Genomic DNA, 22,771 nt, shown 5'->3' with positions numbered 1-22,771 from the left:
CAGCTTGGAAGTAGGAATAGGCTATATTGCCGCTCGTTTCATAACGGACACAACGGAAAACATTGTTCATGACACCCCCCATGTACTTTATCCTGGTTTTATTCATCATTTTTTTTAAAATTACTTTTATTTTACTAGGCAAGTCATTTAAGAACAAAGTCTTATTTACAATGACTGCCTACCCCGGGCCAATCGTGCACCGCCCTATGGGACTCCCAATCACAGCCGGATGTGATGCAGCCTGGATTTGAACCAGGGACTTCGAACCAGGGACTACAGTGACGCCTTTTACACTGAGACCTTAGACCTCTGCGTCACTCGGGAGGTATACTGTCATAAAGGTTAGCATATTTGCAATGAACCAAACTGTTTTTGCAAGTTATTTTGAGGGTGACATTGAAGGGATAGTTCACCTAAATTACAAAATGATGAGTTGTTGGTTTGAAGACGCAAGCCGAAAAGATTAAAAATCTGTCGATGTGTCCTTGAGAAAGGCATTTAACCCTAATCTGTAAACCTTCTGTTGTCCAGGTAGGACAGCAACCCACTCTCTGGTTTTGTTTACCCACTCAACCCACTCTCTGGCTACTGTTTAAAATGTTAACTTTTTAACATCTGTGGCACAAATCCAATGCAAGTCAATTAGCATTTCCATGCTTCATATCCAAATCATCTATAAGTAACATCATTGAATACATTCTTCGATACTTTAGGATGAGTTGGACATGCTAATATGCTAATATACAGTGCATTCAGAAAATATTCAGACCCCTTGACATTTTCCACATTTTCCAGCCTTATTCTAAAATTGATTAAATTGTTTTTCCCCCTCATCAATCTACATACAATATACCATTATGACAAAGCAAAAACAAGTTTTTATTTTTATTTTAGCAAATTTATAAAAAATGTAAACTGAAATATCACATTTACATAAGTATTCAGACCCTTTACTCAGTACTTTGTCGTAGCCCCCTTGACAGTGATTACAGCATCGAGTCTTCTTGAGTATGACGCTACAGGCTTGGCACACCTGTATTTGGGGAGTTTCTCACATTCTTCTATGCAGATCCTCTCAAGCTCTGTCAGGTTGGATGGGGAGCATCGCTGCACAGCTATTTTCAGGTCTCTCCAGAGATGTTCAAGTCTGGGCTCTGGCTGGGCCACTCAAGGACATTCAGAGACTTGTCCTGAAGCCACTCCTGCGTTGTCTTGGCTGTGTGCTTACTGTTGTTGTCCTGATGGAAGGTGAACCTTCACCCCAGTCTGAGGTCCTGAGCGCTCTGGAGCATGTTTTCATCAAGAATCTCTTTGTACTTTGCTCCGTTCATCTTTCCCTCGATCCTGACTAGTCTCCCAATCCCTGTCACTGAAAAACATCCCCACAGCATGATGCTGCCACCACCATGCTTCACCATAGGGATGGTGCCAGGCTTCCTCCAGAAGAGAAGCTTGTAGAAACATCTTAAGGATGATCGATGGAAACAGGATGCACCTGAGCTCAATTTCGAGTCTCATAGAAAAGTTTATTTTTATTTTTAATACATTTTCAAAAATTTCTAAAAACCTGTTTTCCCTTTCTCATTATTGGGTATTGTGTGTAGATTGATGAGGGGAAAAACATATTTAATACATATTAGAATAAGGCTGTAATGTAACAAAATGTGGAAAAAGTCAAGGGCTCTGAATACTTTCCAAATGCACTGTAGGTGCCATTGACTTGCATTGGATTTGTGCCACAAATGTTAAAACGTTAGACTACAAATAGTGCTCTTGTAGGGGAGACCAGGGTAACACGTGTAACACGATTATATATTTTTTTGTCAATTTCTCAGAGATTGTTTGAGCTTCTACATTCAAAATGTGATAAGAACAACTTCTATTCTGTCTGCTATAACTGGGTATCGGTATTATCTCTTTACATCCAACAGACATGGTGTGACTTTGTCTCAAATGTTACAATTTAAACCACCTCCTGGGTCAGTTGTAACAGGGTTTGGGGTGTAATGTTATCCCACCTCCTGGGTCAGTTGTAACAGGGCTTGGGGTGTAATGTTATCCCACCTCCTGGGTCAGTTGTAACAGGGCTTGGGGTGAAATGTTATCCCACCTCCTGGGTCAGTTGCAACAGGGCGCTGGGGGTAATAATGTTATCCCACCTCCTGGGTCAGTTGTAACAGGGCTTAGGGTGAAATGTTATCCCACCTCCTGGGTCAGTTATAACAGGGCTTGGGGTGAAACTTACCCCACCTCCTGGGTCAGTTGTAACAGGGCTTGGGGTGGCATGTAACCGTTTGAAAGAATGTTTCAATCATGACATGCAACTAGACATTGAAAGTCTTTATTGAGAACATTTTGTTCAGAAATAGTCATACGTTTTGTGAATCTAATTACAAAGAAGGTGATGACATCACAAAAACATTACTTTCTTACCTCAAAATCTGATTTTTTTGTCAATCAAACCTGCAGAGTCGATCACAGGGTTTTGTTTCTTCACATGAGGGTTGAGGACTAAACTGAGCATGTGCACAACGAGACATCATTTGAGCTTGTTCCTGATGGGCAGATATCGAGAGCGTTACAACTATCCCGTGTTATATCCATCCCCGGTCTTCCCTAGTCTATTTGGCCGGAGATCGAGATGCACATTGGCTTAATGATGGAGTCTTCCATGTGGTGGGAACTGGGGGGTACAAAGTGGTACAACCTCAAGTAAAACATCCTGAAACAGCTCTGACAGGCCTAATCAAGTGCTTGGTTTTACATTTTCCATTGGCCAAGAAACTGATGGGTTAAATTCCAAATGGCACCCTATTCCCTTTACGGTGCACTACGTTTGACCAGGGCCAATAGATGTACTATAAAGGGAATAGGATACCGTTTGGGACACGACGCCTTGTGCTCCTGGCTGCAGGACAACAGCCTGTGATGGAGGGACCAGAGCCTGTTCCCTATTCATCAGAGCCTTATGAAGCAGCTTCATAGCCGACAACCCTATAGTCATCACCTCAAAGGGCCTTGGCTGGAGCTAGCATAACACCACAAAGCATAACACCACAAAGCTGCTTTGGTGTTGCATACCCCCCCACCCCTTTCTCTCTCATGTACTCTTCTCTGTCTGTCTCTCTCTTTCTGTCCATCTGTCCCTTTCTGTCTGTCTCTCTTTCTGTCTCCTGCTCTCTCTCTCTCTCCCTTTCTGTCTGTCTCTCTCTCTCCTGCTCTTTCTGTCTCTCTGTCTCCCTTTCTGTCTGTCTCTCTATCTCTCTGTCTGTCTCTCTCACTCCCGCTCTGTCTGTCTGTCTCTCTCTTTCTGTCCATCTGTCCCTTTCTGTCTGTCTCTCTTTCTGTCTCCTGCTGTATCTCTCTCCCGCTCTGTCTGTCTCTCTCTCTCCCGCTCTGTCTCTCTCCCTTTCTGTCTGTCTCTCTCTCTCCCGCTCTTTCTGTCTCTCTGTCTCCCTTTCTGTCTGTCTCTCTCACTCCCGCTCTGTCTGTCTGTCTCTCTCTCTCTCTCTGCCTCTGTCTGTCTGTCTCTGATTTGCTGGGTATTTTAGCTATAGCAACATCCTCTCACCTGCTCCACTATGCCCAGGACATCAGCATTGAGGGCGGTCATCCTCTAGGCGTCTCTGTTGCCTCACCCCAGGATCCTCTAGTCCCGAGACCCCAACAAAACTGAGTAACAGACAGAGCCAGACTCCCTCTCTCTGGCCATGACAGGCTGATGATTCACTTCTGCATCCCAAATGACGCCCTATTCTCAATATAGTGCGCTACTGTTGACCAGAGCCCCAAAATAGTGCACTATGCAGGGAATAGGGTGCCATTTGGGATGCAACCAATCTACTGGGGTAATGAGGAGTTTTACTGTAATCCCATTGAGATGAGCACAAAGTTCCTTCCCTCTCTGGTCTGGTTTTGTATTTGTATTTATTATGGATCCCCATTAGCTGCTGCCAAGGCAGCAACTACTCTTCCTGGGGTTTATTATGGATCCACATTGGTTCCTGCCAAGGCAGCGACTACTCTTCCTGGGGTTTATTATGGATCCACATTGGTTCCTGCCAAGGCAGCAACTACTCTTCCTGGGGTTTATTATGGATCCACATTGGTTCCTGCCAAGGCAGCAACTACTCTTCCTGGGGTTTATTATGGATCCACATTGGTTCCTGCCAAGGCAGCGACTACTCTTCCTGGGGTTTATTATGGATCCACATTGGTTCCTGCCAAGGCAGCAACTACTCTTCCTGGGGTTTATTATGGATCCACATTGGTTCCTGCCAAGGCAGCAACTACTCTTCCTGGGGTTTATTATGGATCCCCATTAGCTGCTGCCAAGGCAGCGACTACTCTTCCTGGGGTCCGGGAAAATTAAGGCAGTTATACAATACATTCATTACAGAATTCACAACACACTAAGAGTGTGCCCTCAGGCCCCTACTCCACTACCACGTATCTACAACGCAAAATCCATGTATACATGTGTATATGTATGCATGTTATCATGTGTGTGTATGAATGTGTCTGTGTTTGTGTTACTTCACAGTCCATGCTGTTCCATAAGGTGTATTTTTACCTACTTTTTAAAATCTGATTTCTACTGCTTGCATCAGTTATCTGATGTGGAATAGAGTTCCATGTAGTCATGGCTCTATGTAGTACTGTGCACCTCCCATAGTCTGTTCTGGACTTGGGGACTGTGAAGAGACGTCTGGTGGCATGTCTTGTGGATATGCATGGGTGTCCGAGCAGTGTGCTAGTAATTTAAACAGACAGCTTGGTACCTTCAACTTGTCAACACCTCTTACAAAAACAAGTAATGAGGAAGTCAATCGCTCTACCACTTTGAGCCATGAGAGATTGACATGCATGTCATTAATGTTATTTCACTGTGCCCTGTTCTGAGCCAACTACAATTTTCCCAAGTCCCTCTTTGTGGCACCTGACCACACTACTGAACAGTAGTCCAAGTGCGACAAAACCAGGGCCTTGTTGATAGTGTTGTTAAGAAGGCAGAGCAGCGCTTTATTATGGACAGACTTCTCCCTATCTTAGCTACTGTTGTTTCAATATGTTTTGACCATGACAGTTTACAACCCAGGGTTACTCCAAGCAGCTTAGTTACCTCAACTTGCTCAATTTCCACATTATTCATTACGAGATGTAGTTGAGGTTTAGGGTTTAGTGAATGATTTGTCCCAAATACAATGCTTTTAGTTTTGGAAATATTTAGGACTCATTTATTCCTTGCCACCCATTCTGAAACTAACTGAAGCTCTTTGTTGAGTGTTTCAGTCGCAGTAGTAGCTGACGTGTATAGTGTTGAGTCATTCACATACATAGACATACTGGCCTTACTCAAAACCAGTGGCATGTCGTTAGTAAAGATTGAAAAAAGTAAGGGGCCTAAACAGCTACCCTGGGGAATTCCTGCTTCTACCTGGATTATGTTTGAGAGGCTTCCATTGAAGAGACAACTTCTGTGTTCTGTTAGACAGGTAACTCTTTATCCACATTATAGCAGGGGGTGTAAAGCCATTACACATACGTTTTTCCAGCAGCACACTATGATCGATAATGTCAAAAGCTGCACTGAAGTCTAACAAGACAGCCCCCACAATCATTGTATCATCTATTTCTCTCAGCCAATCATCAGTCATTTGTGTAAGTGCCGTGCTTGTTGAGTGTCCTTCCCTATATGCGTGCTGAAAGTCTGTGGTCAATTTGCTTTCTATGAAATAGCATTGCATCTGGTCAAGCACGGAGGTTTGATGCCCCCCCCTCTCTGGTCTGGTTTAAGAGAGCTGATGTCCCCCTCCCTCTCTGGTCCGGTTTAACAGGAGTCTGATGTCCTCCTCCCTCTCTGGTCTGGTTCGACAGATGTTTGATTATGTCTGTTGGGTCAATGCCCACCGACATCCTCTCGTTCCTGATGAAAATGACTATTTTCCGTGAAATAAGAAAGCGCTGTTGAGAGCAAGTGCAACTATTAGGCTGACTGGAAGATGATGTAATACAGAACATTGTGTACCAGTGGATTTGAAGACGTGAACATTGAACTGTTGAGTCTTTTATGTAACCTTCATTTAACTAGACAAGTCAGTTAAGAACAAATTCTTATTTACAATGATGGCCTACGCCGGCCAAACGCAGACAACGCTGGGCTAATTGTGCACCGCCCCCTATGGGACTCGGCCGGTTTTGATATAGCCTGGAATTGAACCAGGCTAGTGTAGTGACGCCTCTAACAGTGAGATGCAGTGCCTTAGACTGACGCGCCACTCAGGAGCCCAGGCTGTTACAGTACGATTGAGAGTTGAATTACACGTTGATTTTAACATCTTTATAAATGTCGACAATTTGTTTTCTTTCAGTGAAATACTTCAGAGAATGTAATGTACTGTATTTAAAGTCCTGTTCTCAGTGTGGTGTAGATTGAAGTCATGTAGATGGAAGGACTACAGGTCAATGCATAGTAAAAGAAAAAATGCATTGAACTACTGTTTAATCATCTAAACATAATAATATATTTTTCACCAATTCAAATGCTATTTTAATTTCGTTGTATTAAATTGTGGAAACATGATATTTTGCATCGGAGACAAAAAAAAAACTGAATAAAAATGTATGTTTGTAAACAAAGTTTTACTGATACAGTTGATAATAACAGTGATACTGCAATGAAAAGCTACCATATTACACATACCTATGGACATGAACCATCATGGGCACTACATGGAATAGACTGTAATAAATAGTTGAACACAACGTCTGTACACTGAAACAACGCCCCAAATCCATAGAAATGTCCAAGTATAACACATTTCATTTTTTTTTTCTCATAAATTTACAATTGACATTAAAACTTTCCAAAATAAAACCGGTAAGGTACATTTTCTTCCATTTAGTTCCATTTCATTGAAATAAAACACAAGCAACTACTGAATTTGTAAGGTATTATTTACAGGTTCCTAAAACAAGCAACTACGAAAAAGGCACAATTGTCTATACAGCATGTACAACAACAAAAAAATTGTCTGGAGCTGACAAAGATGTTAAAAGATCATTAACATAAGCATCTGTTGATTGCACATAACAATATGAATGTCAGAAACTGTGCTTTGAATGGTGATTTGCAGAGAAACAAACCCACCCTGAAGTGTTTTCAGTCTTAGAAAGTGACAACCATTACAAAATAAGAACATTGATAAGTAGCCTGGGTAACCAGATTTAACGTTGCGATCGCCATTGTAAACTCAGCATTCAGGCTGGTTTTAACTAGGCTATTCGGTTTGGGGGTTTCAGGTGGCGATGACCAGTCTGTCCTCATCATCGCTGGATGCTGAGTCATCATTGTAGTTTTCCGTTTCCTGCTGTCGTGAGAGCATCGACTGCCTCCGAGGCGTGACAGGCTCACTGGCTCCTTCTGCTGGAGGATTCTTATCCCCCTCCAGGCCCCTGTCAGGGGCTGGGGCTGGAGCTAGAGCTAGAGCTGGAGCTGGGGATGGAGCTGGGGATGGAGCTGAGGCTGGAGCGGGCTGTTCTAGCGATGTTGTTACCCTCTCTTTCTTTTCTGAAGTCTGTGTGTCATCGGAGCCTCTGGAACCTCCGGAACCCCCCGATCCTGATCTGCTGGATCTGCTGCATGATGATGCCAATTCCTGGGCGAGACTTCCCCTCAGGGTGGCGGGGGGAGGGGAAGCAGCAGACAGACAGCTGACTGAGGGTTCGGTTTCAGTCTGAGAGGAGGGCTGTGGGGTCGGTGGGGCTGCTGGGGCATCGGGGCTGCCCTGCCTCTCAAAGGGTCCGGCGAGGGGACTGAGGCCGGAGAGGGGGCTGAGGGAGGGGATGAGGGTGGGAACGGCGATGTTGAGGATCTGCAGGCCAGGGATGTGGGTGTGGTGGTGGGGGACTGTCCTGCTCTGGGAGGTGGAGGTGTGAGCCAGGACCTGCAGGCCCAAGGTGGCATTGAGCGACAGGCCATGTTGGGATAGCAGCTGGGTGGAGGTCAGGCCTTCTGAGCTGGTCAGGGTCAGAGTCTCCAGACCCATGGACTGCAGCGTGTGGTGGGAGGCCCTGAGGGCCGGTAGACCAGCCACCTGCCCCAGCCCAGTCACCTGCCCCAGCCCAGTCACCTGTCCCAGCCCAGTCACCTGCCCCAGCCCAGTCACCTGCCCCAGCCCAGTCACCTGCCCCAGCCCAGCCACCTGCCCAAGGGGGAAGTAGGGCATGATACTACTGATTGGCTCCTGGACCACCAGAGGCTGGTTGACGGGGGATGAGGGACTAACCATACCATCGGGCTCAGGGGAGTTAGAGGTGTTGGGGAATGGGAGGGGGCTGGTGTTCCGGTGGATGACGCTCAAGGCGGGGATGGTGAGCTGGACAGGGCCAGCCTGGATGGGCACGAAGGTGGAATAGGCTGCCAGGCTAGCGGGAACCAGCTGGATGCCCCTCACGGGGACCATGCTGTAGGGGGAGTGTGAGGGCTGCTGGGAGTGCAGAGGCAAGTGGCTGAAGAGGTGGGTGTTGGTCCCCTGTGTGGCCCCTGGTCCTTGGGTCGGGCGCTGGGAAGGAAAGTGCAAGGGGCTGTAGGAGGATGTCTGGAGGCTATAGGAGGAGGTCTGAGTGCTGACATCTGTCCCGACAGGGACACCTGGGTCACTCACTGACAGGGCCAAAGTGCCATCCTGGGAAAGAACAAAATAAAAACGAGTCATTATGACCTTTACCTACTGCATGACTGATCTGGAAACAGGACCAACACTGAACATACGCCTTTTCACAGGAACAACTCATTGAAAAGACATGAGAAGACGATACATCACATGACCAAAAGTAAGTGGACACCTACTTGTCAAACATCTCATTCCAAAATCAAAAGCATTAATATGGAGTTGGTCCCCCCCCTTTGCTGCTATAACAGTCTCCCCTTTTCAGGGAAGGCTTTCCAGTAGATGTTGGAACATTGCTGTGGGGATTTGCTTCCATTCAGCCACAAGAGCATTCGTGAGGTTGGGCACTGATGTTGAGCGATTAGGACAGGCTCACATTCATCCCAAAGGTGTTAGATGGGGTTGAGGTCAGGGCTCTGTGCTGGGCAGTCAAGTTCTTCCATACTGATCACAACAAATCATTTTCTGTATGGACCTCGCTTTGTGCATGGTGGGGATTGTAATGCTGAAACATTACAATGTTTCCGCCTTGGGTTGTGCCGTGGCGGAGATCTTTGTGGGCTATACTCTGCCTTGTCTCAGGATGGTAAGTTGGTGGTTGAAGATATCCCTCTAGTGGTGTGGGGGCTGTGCTTTGGCAAAGGGGGTGGGGTTATATCCTTCCTAAGGGGCCTAGCCCAACTATGAAAAACAGACCCAAACCATTATTCCCCCTCCACCAAACTTTACAGTTGGCACTATGTATTCGGGCAGACGTTCTCCTGGCATCCGCCAAACCCAGATTCGTCTGTAGGACTGCCAGATGGTGAAGCGTGATTCATCGCTCCAGAGAACGCGTCTCCACTGCTCTGGACTCCAATGGCAGCAAGCTTTACACCAGTCCAGCCAACACTTGGCATTGTGCATGGTGATCTTAGGCTTGTGTGTGGAGGCTCGGCCATGGAAACCAGTTTCATGAAGCTCCTGACGAATATTTCTTGTGCTGTTGCTTCCAGAGCCAGTTTGGAACTCAGTAGTGAGTGTTGCAACCGAGGACAGAAAACTTTTACGCGCTGTGTGCTTCAGCACTTGGCGGTCCTGTTCTGTGAGCTTGTGTGGCCTACCACTTTTTGGCTGAACCGTTGTTGCTCCTAGATGTTTCCACTTCACAATAACAGCACTTACAGTTGACCGGGGCAGCTCTAGCAGGGAAGACATTTGACAAACTGTCTTGTTGGAAAGGTGGCATCCTATGACGGTGCCACGTTATAAGTAACTGGGCTCTTCACTAAGGCCATTCTACTGGCAATGTTTGTCTATGGAGATTGCATGGCGGTGTGCTCAATTTTATACAACTGTCTGCAACGAGTGTGGCTGAAATAGCCAAATAATCGAATTTCAAGGGGTGTCCACATACTTTTGTATATATAGTGTATGTGACTAGAAACAAGCCTTTCATTGAAAGCTGATAATCAGAAATACATTCACCTTTTCATTCAGAACAGATTTGCTGAAGTGCCTCGCATAAGGGACTCATAGCAAGGGTATGGAAGGGTATGGGTGTGAAAGGGTATGAAAGTGCAGAGTGACTGGGATGGAGGGAGGGATGGAGAGAGAGAGGATGGGGGGAGGAGGAGCACATGGTGGGGCTCACCTGGCCGAGCTTGGAGCAGCTCTTGCCCTGTGCGGGGGGACAAGGGGGCACGTCAAAGTCAGGGTAATCGATGGACATCTGCCTGCACGGCGAGACAGGGCTCATCATGGGCACCGACTCTGTGCCAGATGTGTGGGGGGGCGGGGAGTAGGGCAAGGGGCTGGAGCAGCCTCCGGAGATTGACATCTGTTTGACCAGGGAGACGGGGCTCAGCATGGGCACGGATTCTGTATCTGAGGCATCGTGGGTGTGGCAGTCGGAGTAAGGGGGCTGGGGGTGTGACAGGGCAGCTGGGTGGTGGTGGATGGACAACTGGGCCAGAAGGGAGCTGGGAGGGAGCTCAGCCTGGAGGGAGGAGGGGATGTGCTGGGGGCTGGCTGAGACCGAGGGGTTGGTGGACAGGCCCGACTCAGCCTGGCTGTCATCCTCCTCTTCCTCATTATCATCTTCGTTGTCATCATCAGCACCTTCGGAGTCCTCTCCGTCTGAATCTGGGCGGTCTGTACTGCCCACCTGGCTACGGTCTCCTGGGGAAGAGAGATAGAGGGCTCTTAGTTACCAAGACAGAGAGATAGAGGGCTCTTAGTTAACAAGACAGAGAGATAGAGGGCTCTTAGTTACCAAGACAGAGAGATAGAGTTCTCTTAGTTACCAAGACATGGGCTAGAGGGATCTTAGTTACCAAGACAGAGAGATAGAGGGCTATTAGTTACCAAGACAGCGGTATATACAGTGGGGCAAAAAAGTATTTAGTCAGCCACCAATTGTGCAAGTTCTCCTACTTAAAAAGATGAGAGAGGCCTGTAATTTTCATCATAGGTACACTTCAACTATGACAGACAAAGTGAGAAAAGAAATCCAGAAAATCACATTGTAGGATTTTTAATGAATTTATTTGCAAATTATGGTGGAAAATAAGTATTTGGTCACCTACAAACAAGCAAGATTTCTGGCTCTCACAGACCTGTAACTTCTTCTTTAAGAGGCTCCTCTGTCCTCCACTCGTTACCTTTATTAATGGCACGTGTTTGAACTTGTTATCAGTATAAAAGACACCTGTCCACAACCTCAAAGAGTCACACTCCAAACTCCACTATGGCCAAAACCAAAGAGCTGTCAAAGGACACCAGAAACAAAATTGTAGACCTGCACCAGGCTGGGAAGACTGAATCTGCAATAGGTAAGCAGCTTGGTTTGAAGAAATCAACTGTGGGAGCAATTATTAGGAAATGGAAGACATACAAGACCACTGATAATCTCCCTCGATCTGGCGCTCCACGCAAGATCTCAAACCGTGGGGTCAAAATGATCACAAGAACGGTGAGCAAAAATCCCAGAACCACACGGGGGGACCTAGTGAATGACCTGCAGAGAGCTGGGACCAAAGTAACAAAGCCTACCATCAGTAACACACTACGCCGCTAGGGACTCAAATCCTGCAGTGCCAGACGTGTCCCCCTGCTTAAGCCAGTACATGTCCAGGCCCGTCTGAAGTTTGCTAGAGAGCATTTGGATGATCCAGAAGAAGATTGGGAGAATGTCATATGGTCAGATGAAACCAAAATATAACTTTTTGGTTAAAAACTCAACTCGTCGTGTTTGGAGGACAAAGAATGCTGAGTTGCATCCAAAGAACACCATTCCTACTGTGAATCATGGGGGTGAGGCTGTTTTTCTGCAAAGGGACCAGGACGACTGATCCGTGTAAAGGAAAGAATGAATGTATCGTGAGATTTTGAGTGAAAACCTCCTTCCATCAACAAGGGCCTTGAAGATGCCGTAACTCCGTGATGTCGTCATGGAGGAGTGGAAGAGGACTTCAGTGGCAACCTGTGAAGCTCTGGTGAACTCCATGCCCAATAAGGTTAAGGCAGTGCTGGAAAATGATGGTGGCCACACAAAACATTGACACTTTGGGTCCAATTTTGACATTTTCACCTAGGGGTGTACTCACTTTTGTTGCCAGCAGTTTAGACATTAATGGCTGTGTGTTGAGTTATTTTGAGGGGACAGCAAATTTACACTGTTATACAAGCTGTACACTCCCTACTTTACATTGTAGCAAAGTGTCATTTATTCAGTGTTGTCACATGAAAAGATATACTCAAATATATACAAAAATGTGAGGGGTGTACTCACTTTTGAGATATACTGTATATACAGTTGTGGCCAAAAGTTTTGAGAATGACACAAATATGAATTTTCACAAAGTCTGCTGCCTCAGTTTGTATGACGGCAATTTGCATATTCTTCAGAATGTTATGAAGAGTGATCAGATGAATTGCAATTAATTGCAAAGTCCCTCTATGCCATGGAAATGAACTGAATCCCCCAAAAACATTTACACTGCATTTCAGCCCTGCCACAAAAGGACCAGCTGACATCATGTCAGTGATTCTCTCGTTAACACAGGTGTGAGTGAGGACAAGGCTGGAGATCACTCTGTCATGCTGATTGAGTTCGAATAACAGACTGGAAGAGCTTCAAAAGGAGGGTGGTGCTTGGAATCATTGTTCTTCCTCTGTCAACCATGGTTACCTGCAAGGAAACACGTGCCATCATCATTGCTTTGCACGAAAAGGGCTTCACAGGCAAGGATATTGCTGCCAGTAAGAATGCACCTAAATCAACCATTTATCGGATCATCAAGAACTTCAAGGAGAGCGGCTCAATTGTTGTGAAGAAGGCTTCAGGGCACCCAAGAATGTCCAGCAAGCGCCAGGACCGTCTCCTAAAGTTGATTCAGCTGTGGGATCGGGGCACCACCAGTACAGAGCTTGCTCAGGAATGGCAGCAGGCAGGTGTGAGTGCATCTGCACGCACTGTGAGGCAAAGACTTTTGGAGGATGGCATGATGTCAAGAAGGGCAGCAAAGAAGCCATATGATATTCTGCAAAAGGTACAGGAATTGGACTGCTGAGGACTGGGGTAAAGTCATTTTCTCTGATGAATCCCCTTTCCAATTGTTTGGGGCATCCGGAAAAAAGCTTGTCCGGAGAAGACAAGCTCTACGATCAATCCTGTGTCAGGCCAACAGTAAAGCATCCTGAGACCATTCATGTGTGGGGTTGCTTCTCAGCAAAGGGAGTGGGCTCACTCACAATTTTGCCTAAGAACACAGCCATGAATAAAGAATGGTACCAACACATCCTCCGAGAGCAACTTCTACCAACCATCCAGGAACAGTTTGGTGACGAACAATGCCTTTTCCATCAGGGAGCACCTTGCCATAAGGCAAAAGTGATAACTAAGTGGCTCGGGGAACAAAACATAGATATTTTGGGTCCATGGCCAGGAAACTCCCCAGACCTTAATCGCATTGAAAACTTGTGTTCAGTCCTCAACAGGCGGGTGGACAAACAGAAACCCACAAATTCTGACAAACTCCAAGCATTGATTATGCAAGAATGGGCTGCCAGAAGTTAATTGACAGCATGCCAGGGCGGATTGCAGAGGTTTTGCAGAGGTTATGAAAAAGAAGGGTCAACACTACAAATATTGACTCTTAATTGTAATTGTCAATAAAAGCCTTTGACACTTATGAAATGCTTGTAATTATACTTCAGTTTTCCATAGTAACACCTGACAAAAATATCTAAAGACACTGAAGCAGCCAACTTTGTGGAAATTAATATTTGTGTCATTCTCAAAACTTTTGGCCACGACTAGCCAACATTGATCTGAGACAGCGGTGTCAATATGTTCAGATATTAACCAACATTCACGTGGAGGCTTTGAAAATCAGATATCTGGTACAGACTATATCCATCCCCACAGTAATAAAGTCTGCCAAGGAATAGCATTAAGACTGGATACATAATGAGTCTGTCCAAAATGGCACCCTATGTCCTATATAGTGCACTATGTAAGAAATTAGGTTTCCATTTGGGATGCACATTAGCATTGAAGGACTGGTGATTCACATTCACACCCTTACAGGTCACCACAGGCAGAAGGCTAAAAACAAATATCCTCTCAGTACCGGCCCGGGACCATAGAAAGCTTTTCAGCCTCACTGTCTCTCTCTCTCGTTCTCTCTCTCTCGTTCTCTCGCTCGTTCTCTCTCTCGTTCTCTCTATTGACGTCTTCCTGTCTCACGCTCTTCTCTCCTCCTTTCTACCTCTCTCCCTCTCTCTTCCTTTCTCTCTCCCGCTCTCCATTTGTGTAAAATTAGACACAGCAATTACCCCTCCCTAAATGCTGCCTGTGCATGCCGCCCACATGCCTCCCAGTAAAGAGGAGAACAAGCTGGATTTAGAATGTCTAACTAGGACCCTAGCAGTGACATCACAACGCAGACCGTGACAGTCGGCATTTCATAGTGGTGCATAGTCATTATCAGGACAACTATCAAAAGGAATGTGGAAGGGTGATTCTGTTACTAGAGGCATAGGAGAGAGAGAAGTGCTGGATTCACCCTGATGATGATACATTGGGCTTCTGTCCGAGCGCGAATGTGTCTGTGTGAGGCGTTATCCAGTTACACACACTGTAGGAGTCTGAAACCCACAGCGTCTCTTGATTTAAATCAAAATGACAGGGAAGACATGGAGTCACCTCCAGCCACCTCTTAAACAAAAAAGCGGTTTCATAAACCTTCCTAATCAAATTCACATTTTGTGTTATAAACAAAGGCTTTAACCGGAGTTAGCTAATCCCAGTTTAGCTAGGGGATCGGTGCGGATTAAGAGATCTGACACTGAAAGTGAAAAAAAAATCTAAAATATTACTAGAAATCTGTAATAACCTTTTGACCTAAGAGGAATGTGTTTATTCCTGTTTGCTTTATGCTCTCAATGAGAGCGCTGATGAATGGGCTTCATAACAGTCACCCCCAGCACATACGTCAGTACACCTGTGTGCTTTACAGACCCTGTGGTGAATTCCCATTATAAACAGGCAGAACAACTATGTATGTCTTCCCAGAACATATGCCCCTACGTCAGTATGCCTGTGTGTTTTACAGACCCTGTGGTGAATTCCCATTATAAACAGGCAGAACAACTATGTATGTCTTCCCAGAACATATGGCCCTACGTCAGTATGTTTTACAGACCCTGTGGTGAATTCCCATTATAAACAGGCAGAACAACTATGTATGTCTTCCCAGAACATATGGCCCTACGTCAGTATGTTTTACAGATCCTGTGGTGAATTCCCATTATAAACAGTCAGAACAACTATGTACGTCTTCCCAGAACATATGCCCCTATGTCAGTATGCCTGTGTGTTTTACAGTACAGTGGGTGGATGCTGATATGTGAAGTACCAGAGTCTTCTGTATCCTGGTCCTCCACACCCATCTCCATACACTTCTTACTGTGTGCCTTGGACTTCATATGCTTGGTCAGATTCCCTGTGGGAAGAGATTCAGGTTTATTAAAAACATCAAAACAAAATAAAAATACAATTGTATTTGTCACATGGGCCGAATACAACTGGGGTAGACTTTAGCAGTGAAATGCTTGATTACTAGCAGAGTAAAATATATCATATTTTATTTGTAACATCAATGCCATAGCAACAATATAAAATGAGATGTTCTTTACAAGTTGAGGAGCACTCTGAAATGAAAACACAAAATCACATTACTTACCGATAAGGGGTTTATTTTAAAAACATTTTGGAAGGTTTGTTGAGGTGGGAGGGGCTTACACAGCACAGGAGGAGCTTACGTAAGACTGAGAACACTTTGTGTCCCAAATGGCACTCTATTCCCTTTAAAGTGCACTATTTTTGACTAGGGCCCATAGGACTCTGGTTAAAAGTAGTGCACTATGTAGGGACTAGAGCGCCATATGAGACACGGCCTCTGGGCAGACAGCATGTAAATGGGTGAGTAAAGGGAACGTGGGATGTTGTGCTGACACTGAGTTATGTTACTGTTCTGCAGTGTTGCGTGTGTGTAGACGGAACGGTGAATCGTACCGTCTTTTATTAAGAGACGGAAAGAGACAAAGTCTTCAAAGCGACCTAGGTTTATAACAGGAAAGAGATTAGAGCGAAACTCAGCGGAAATTAAAAAGCGCCTTGAAATGTAGGAATTGAGTAATTAAAGTGGAATATATGCCCTCATTCTAAATGAACTATCCTAGGGTGCGTACATTGGGCTCACAATGCGTGTTTCCTTGTCCAACAAAATATCAACAGTGTTTTCAGTGCATACAGCCTGCTGCTGCCATCAGTTACTGGTAGACGATCAAACAAAAAGTATCTGTAGAGTTAAATGTTCACACTTTTTATTATTTTTTTTACCTTTATTTAACTAGGCAAGCCAGTTAAAAACAAATTCTTATTTTCAATGACGGCATAGGAACAGTGATGCCTTGTTCAGGGGGAGAACGACAGATTTTTTTAAATTAATGTATTTTCTCCCCAATTTCGTGGTATCCAATAGGTTAGTAGTTACTGTCTTGTCTCATCGCTACAACTCCCGCAAGAAGGACTCGGGAGAGGCGACGGTCGAGAGTCATGCTAGGCTACCTGCTGGTTACTGGCCCAATGCTCTAACCACTAGTCTACCTGCTGGTTACTGGCCCAATGCTCTAACCACTAGACTACCTGCTGGTTATTGGCCCAATGCTCTAACCACTAGTCTACCTGCTGGTTACTGGCCCAATGCTCTAACCACTAGACTACCTGCTGGTTACTAGTCCAACGCTCTAACCACTAGGCTACCTGCTGGTTACTAGTCCAACGCTCTAACCACTAGGCTACCTGCTGGTTACTAGTCCAACGATCTAACCACTAGGCTACCTGCTGGTTACTAGTCCAACGCTCTAACCACTAGACTACCTGCTGGTTACTAGTCCAATGCTCTAACCACTAGACTACCTGCTGGTTACTAGTCCAAAGCTCTAACCACTAGGCTACCTGCTGGTTACTAGTCCAACGCTCTAACCACTAGGCTACCTGCTGGTTACTAGTCCAACGCTCTAACCACTAGGCTACCTGCTGGTTACTAGTCCAATGCTCTAACCACTAGACTACCTGCTGGTTACTAGTCCAACGCTCTAACCACTAGTCTACCTGCTGGTTACTAGTCCAACGCTCTAACCACTAGGCTACCTGCTGGTTACTAGTCCAACGCTCTAACCACTAGACTACCTGCTGGTTACTAGTCCAACGATCTAACCACTAGGCTACCTGCTGGTTACTAGTTCAACGCTCTAACCACTAGGCTACCTGCTGGTTACTAGTCCAACGCTCGAACCACTAGGCTACCTGCTGGTTACTAGTCCAACACTCGAACCACTAGGCTACCTGCTGGTTACTAGTCCAACACTCGAACCACTAGGCTACCTGCTGGTTACTAGTCCAACACTCGAACCACTAGGCTACCTGCTGGTTACTAGTCCAACGCTCGAACCACTAGGCTACCTGCTGGTTACTAGTCCAACGCTCTAACCACTAGGCTACCTGCTGGTTACTAGTCCAACGATCTAACCACTAGGCTACCTGCTGGTTACTAGTTCAACGCTCTAACCACTAGGCTACCTGCTGGTTACTAGTCCAACGCTCAAACCACTAGGCTACCTGCTGGTTACTAGTCCAACACTCGAACCACTAGGCTACCTGCTGGTTACTAGTCCAACACTCGAACCACTAGGCTACCTGCTAGTTACTAGTCCAACACTCTAACCACTAGGCTACCTGCTGATTACTAGTCCAACGCTCTAACCACTAGACTACCTGCTGGTTACTAGTCCAACGATCTAACCACTAGGCTACCTGCTGGTTACTAGTTCAACGCTCTAACCACTAGGCTACCTGCTGGTTACTAGTCCAACGCTCGAACCACTAGGCTACCTGCTGGTTACTAGTCCAACACTCTAACCACTAGGCTACCTGCTGGTTACTAGTCCAACGCTCAAACCACTAGGCTACCTGCTGGTTACTAGTCCAACGCTCTAACCACTAGGCTACCTGCTGGTTACTAGTCCAACACTCGAACCACTAGGCTACCTGCTGGTTACTAGTCCAACACTCGAACCACTAGGCTACCTGCTGGTTACTAGTCCAACGCTCGAACCACTAGGCTACCTGCTGGTTACTAGTCCAACACTCGAACCACTAGGCTACCTGCCACCCACTTTACATTAACATATACAGTATATTATACCTTACATTTATAAAGGCTTATAAGTAGTTTATAATAATTCATTTTTAGATATTACTGATTTATAAATCTGTAATAGACAGCTTTCAGACATTAGTTATTGTAAACCAAACGGTGTAAAGTAAGGCGGCACGGTCCGGTACGGCGTCCCGGCAAAATTAATAGTAGTGGGTAAGCCGTCCTGATAGGCTCACGTTCTATCACAATTACAACATGCCAAAAAAAAAAAAAACGATACGTTATTTCACTATTAACAATACTGCATGTCAGACACATGAACAACTAGCTAATTGGCTGGAAACCGTGTGGAATACGCTGCAAACTGCTTTGTGGTTTGAGGACAACACTTGGATTTTGTCACGGTGGAGATGATTGGCCGAGACCCGAGGTGCGCGTGGACAACAGTGGATGCATCAATTCACGCTACAGGTTTAGGCCTAATGACAATCGCAGAATATCATCACAATGTCTCTTTCCATTCATCAAATTGCGAGTGCACAGTGCCTTGTTGGGATTTGGATGCTGAAATTATTTTGTGAGTGGACGAATGAGCACGGGTAGCCGCCTACAGGAGCGCTTTGGTCAAACAATCAGATGAAAACATCATGACTGGTTGTGTTTCTGCCACATTGAAAGGCATAGGCAGCGGGTCTGTAAGGCCAGGGGAAGCTTTCCCTAAAGTAAATAGAATTAAATTGCCAAAAGCATATAGCCTAATTAGCTTACTCCTGTCTATGAAGAAAGAAAGAAAACATTCAAAACAGGCTACTACCTCAGAAAGCATGATTTGGCCACAGAGGACCATTAGCTTCTTTAAAAAAAAAAGAAAAGTGGATCATTTTAAATCACATAGCCTAGTCAGAAGGGCCCGCAATTTGGGCAGAGCGCGCTGCAAAAGCAGACAGATGCAGCCAGGCGTATCGCAATATTTAAAAATACAAATCACGAAAAAACAGTTTGGAAAGCAAATGGCTATTGCTGTAAAGAGATGACAATGAAAAGCCTCCAATCTGTCTTTTAGTTATCAAAATTATCTAACTTAATTGAGCAAACAGTAGCCTGTCTTATTGGTGCCAGTGGAGAACATGGGCCATATCCTCGGTGAGTGGGCATAGTCACTGTCTTTATCAATGGATCAGTGCCACTTTTGTTCGTTTTTGGACAATCGTTTCCTCCTCCAGATGAGATGGACATCATATTGTATTTGTGTCTCCTCTTCCCGTAGGCCGATTATATGGATTAGACAAAATCATTTTTATTGATCTGTTTGTTTGTCAAGTGTCAGCATAGTAGGCTACTCTGTCATTTTTGTAGTATAAAAATAAATGTGTGGGCACACTTGGGTGTCCTGTACCGGTAATAAATTACATCTACTTTCTTTCACCATTGCATTAATGTATAATATAAACTGGCTGGTTAAAAATCGGAATGCTGATTGGCTGACAGCCGTGGTATATCAGACCGTATACCACCAGTATGAGAAAACATTTATTTGTACTGCTCTAATTACATTGGTAACCAGTTTATAATAGCAATAAGGCACCTCTGGGGTTTGCGTTGTGTCTAAGAACAGCCCTTAGTCATGATATATTGGCCACATACCACACCCCCTTGGGCCTTATTGCTTAAATACACCTTACATTTATAAAGGTGGGTTCATAATGAAGTTACAGTCAGATATAACCTATAGAAATACAGTGGGGGCAAAAAAGTATTTAGTCAGCCACCAATTGTGCAAGTTCTCCCACTTAAAAAGATGAGAGAGGCCTGTAATTTTCATCATAGGTACACTTCAACTATGACAGACAAAATGAGAAAAAAAGATCCAGAAAATCACATTGTAGGATTTTTGATGAATTTATTTGCCAATTATGGTGGGAAATAAGTATTTGGTCACTTACAAACAAGCAAGATTTCTGGCTCTCACAGACCTGTAACTTCTTCTTTAAGAGGCTCCTCTGTCCTCCACTCGTTACCTGTATTAATAGCACCTGTTTGAACTTGTTATCAGTATAAAAGACACCTGTCCACAACCTCAAACAGTCACACTCCAAACTCCACTATGGCCAAAACCAAAGAGCTGTCAAAGGACACCAGAAACAAAATTGTAGACCTGCACCAGGCTGGGAAGACTGAATCTGCAATAGGTAAGCAGCTTGGTTTGAAGAAATCAACTGTGGGAGCAATAATTAGGAAATGGAAGACATACAAGACCACTGATAATCTCCCTCGATCTGGGGCTCCACGCAAGATCTCACCCCGTGGGGTCAAAATGATCACAAGAACGGTGAGCAAAAATCCCAGAACCACACGGGGGGACCTAGTGAATGACCTGCAGAGAGCTGGGACCAAAGTAACAAAGCCTACCATCAGTAACACACTACGCCGCCATGGACTCAAATCCTGCAGTGCCAGACGTGTCCCCCTGCTTAAGCCAGTACATGTCCAGGCCCGTTTGCTAGAGAGCATTTGGATGATCCAGAAGAAGATTGGGAGAATGTCATATGGTCAGATGAAACCAAAATATAACTTTTTGGTAAAAACTCAACTTGTCGTGTTTGGAGGACAAAGAATGCTGAGTTGCATCCAAAGAACACCATACCTACTGTGAAGCATGGGGGTGGAAACATCATGCTTTGGGTCTGTTTTTCTGCAAAGGGACCAGGACGACTGATCCGAGTAAAGGAAAGAATGAATGGGGCCATGTATCGTGAGATTTTGAGTGAAAACCTCCTTCCATCAGCAAGGGCATTGAAGATGAAACGTGGCTGGGTCTTTCATGACAATGATCCCAAACACACCGCCCGGGCAACGAAGGAGTGGCTTCGTAAGAAGCATTTCAAGGTTCTGGAGTGGCCTAGCCAGTCTCCAGATCTCAAACCCATAGAAAATATTTAGAGGGAGCTGAAAGTCTGTGGTGCCCACAACAGCCCCAAAACATCACTGCTCTAGAGGAGATCTGCATGGACGAATGGGCCAAAATACCAGCAACAGTGTGTGAAAACCTTGTGAAGACTTACAGAAAACGTTTGACCTCTGTCATTGCCAACAAAGGGTATATAACAAAGTATTGAGATAAACTTTTGTTATTGACCAAATACTTATTTTCCACCATAATTTGCAAATAAATTCATAAAAAATCCTACAATGTGATTTTCTGGATCTTTTTTTCTCATTTTGTCTGTCATAGTTGAAGTGTACCTATGATGACAATTACAGGCCTCGCTCATCTTTTTAAGTGGGAGAACTTGCACAATTGGTGGCTGACTAAATACTTTTTTTGCCCCACTGTATACACAGAAGTACTACTAGTGGATTTGGCTAGGCCCCTTAGTTCCAGTGAAGGGAAATCTTAACACTACAGCATACAATGACATTATAGACAATTCTGTGCTTCCAACTTTGTGGTACCAGTTTGGGGAAGGCCCTTTCCTGTTTCAGCATGACAATGCCCCCGTTCACAAAGCGAGGTCCATACAGAAATAGTTGGTTGAGATCTTTGCGGAAGAACTTGACTGGCTTGCACAGAGCCCTGACCTCAACCCCATCGAACACCTTTGGGATGAATTAGAACGCCGACTGCAAGCCAGGCCTAATCGCCCAACATCAGTACCTGACTTCACGAATGCTCGTGTCTGAATGGAAGCCAGTCCCCCGGCAGCAATGTTCCAACATCAAGTGGAAAGCCTTTCCCAGAAGAGTGGAGGCTGTTATAGCAGCAAAGAAGGGACCGACTCCATATTAATACCCATGATTTTAGAATGAGATGTCCACATACCTTTGGTCACGTAGTGTAACAGCTATTGATTAATTTATTATAAGCCAGAACACGCTACTGCTGCCGTCAGCACTGACCTTTAGTCTTGAAGGAGAAGTTGCAGTGGGTGCAGTGATAGGGCCGTACGTCAGAGTGGGTGCGGATGTGTTTACGGAGCATGCTGGGCTTCTTGCAGCGGATCCCACACTCCTCACAGATGTATTTACCTCGACCACGCCCACGCACGTACACATACTCTTCGTTAGATTTGAATCTGCACGGTTGACAGAAGAGGTGAGAAATAATCAGTGTATTAAAGCAAACAACTAAAATCCTTAAATTATTTAATCAAATAAATGTGAAATATTTTGAATATGCCTGGGATTACATACCCTCCATCAAATATCTTGACTCTCCGCGGCTCTAGTTTGGATGCGGAAGAATCCTTGTCTGATTCACTGCTCACCTGAGTCTCAGGTTTCACTTTGCTGTTATTCTCAGTTGTTAGAGACTTCTGATGCTTTAGGACCTAGGGAGTAAGTTGATTTGAGAAAATAGCTTAAGATAATGTGATAACAAGGCCCCTTCAC

General features: G+C 45.1%; 1 protein-coding gene across 5 annotated transcripts in view; it reads right to left on the bottom strand.

The window, feature by feature from the left end:
- Positions 1-6,625: 6,625 nt before the first annotated feature.
- Positions 6,626-22,771, bottom strand: part of LOC110496699 (zinc finger protein 40) — a 100,138-nt gene continuing 83,992 nt past the window's right edge. For all 5 annotated transcript variants that reach the window (XM_036953522.1, XM_036953520.1, XM_036953521.1 and 2 more), the window contains 5 exons: positions 22,574-22,710; positions 22,280-22,455; positions 15,575-15,661; positions 10,306-10,832; positions 6,626-8,687 (listed from right to left, as the gene is read on the bottom strand). In XM_036953522.1, coding sequence (XP_036809417.1) covers positions 7,299-8,687; positions 10,306-10,832; positions 15,575-15,661; positions 22,280-22,455; positions 22,574-22,710 — 2,316 coding nt within the window. In that variant the 3' untranslated portion in view covers positions 6,626-7,298. The remainder of the gene's footprint in view (positions 8,688-10,305; positions 10,833-15,574; positions 15,662-22,279; positions 22,456-22,573; positions 22,711-22,771) is intronic.

The sequence above is a fragment of the Oncorhynchus mykiss genome, chromosome 18 (assembly GCF_013265735.2).
Source record: "Oncorhynchus mykiss isolate Arlee chromosome 18, USDA_OmykA_1.1, whole genome shotgun sequence".
NCBI lineage: Eukaryota > Metazoa > Chordata > Actinopteri > Salmoniformes > Salmonidae > Oncorhynchus > Oncorhynchus mykiss.
Note: the sequence above shows the minus strand (reverse complement) of the source record. Positions and strands in the feature narration are given on the sequence as shown.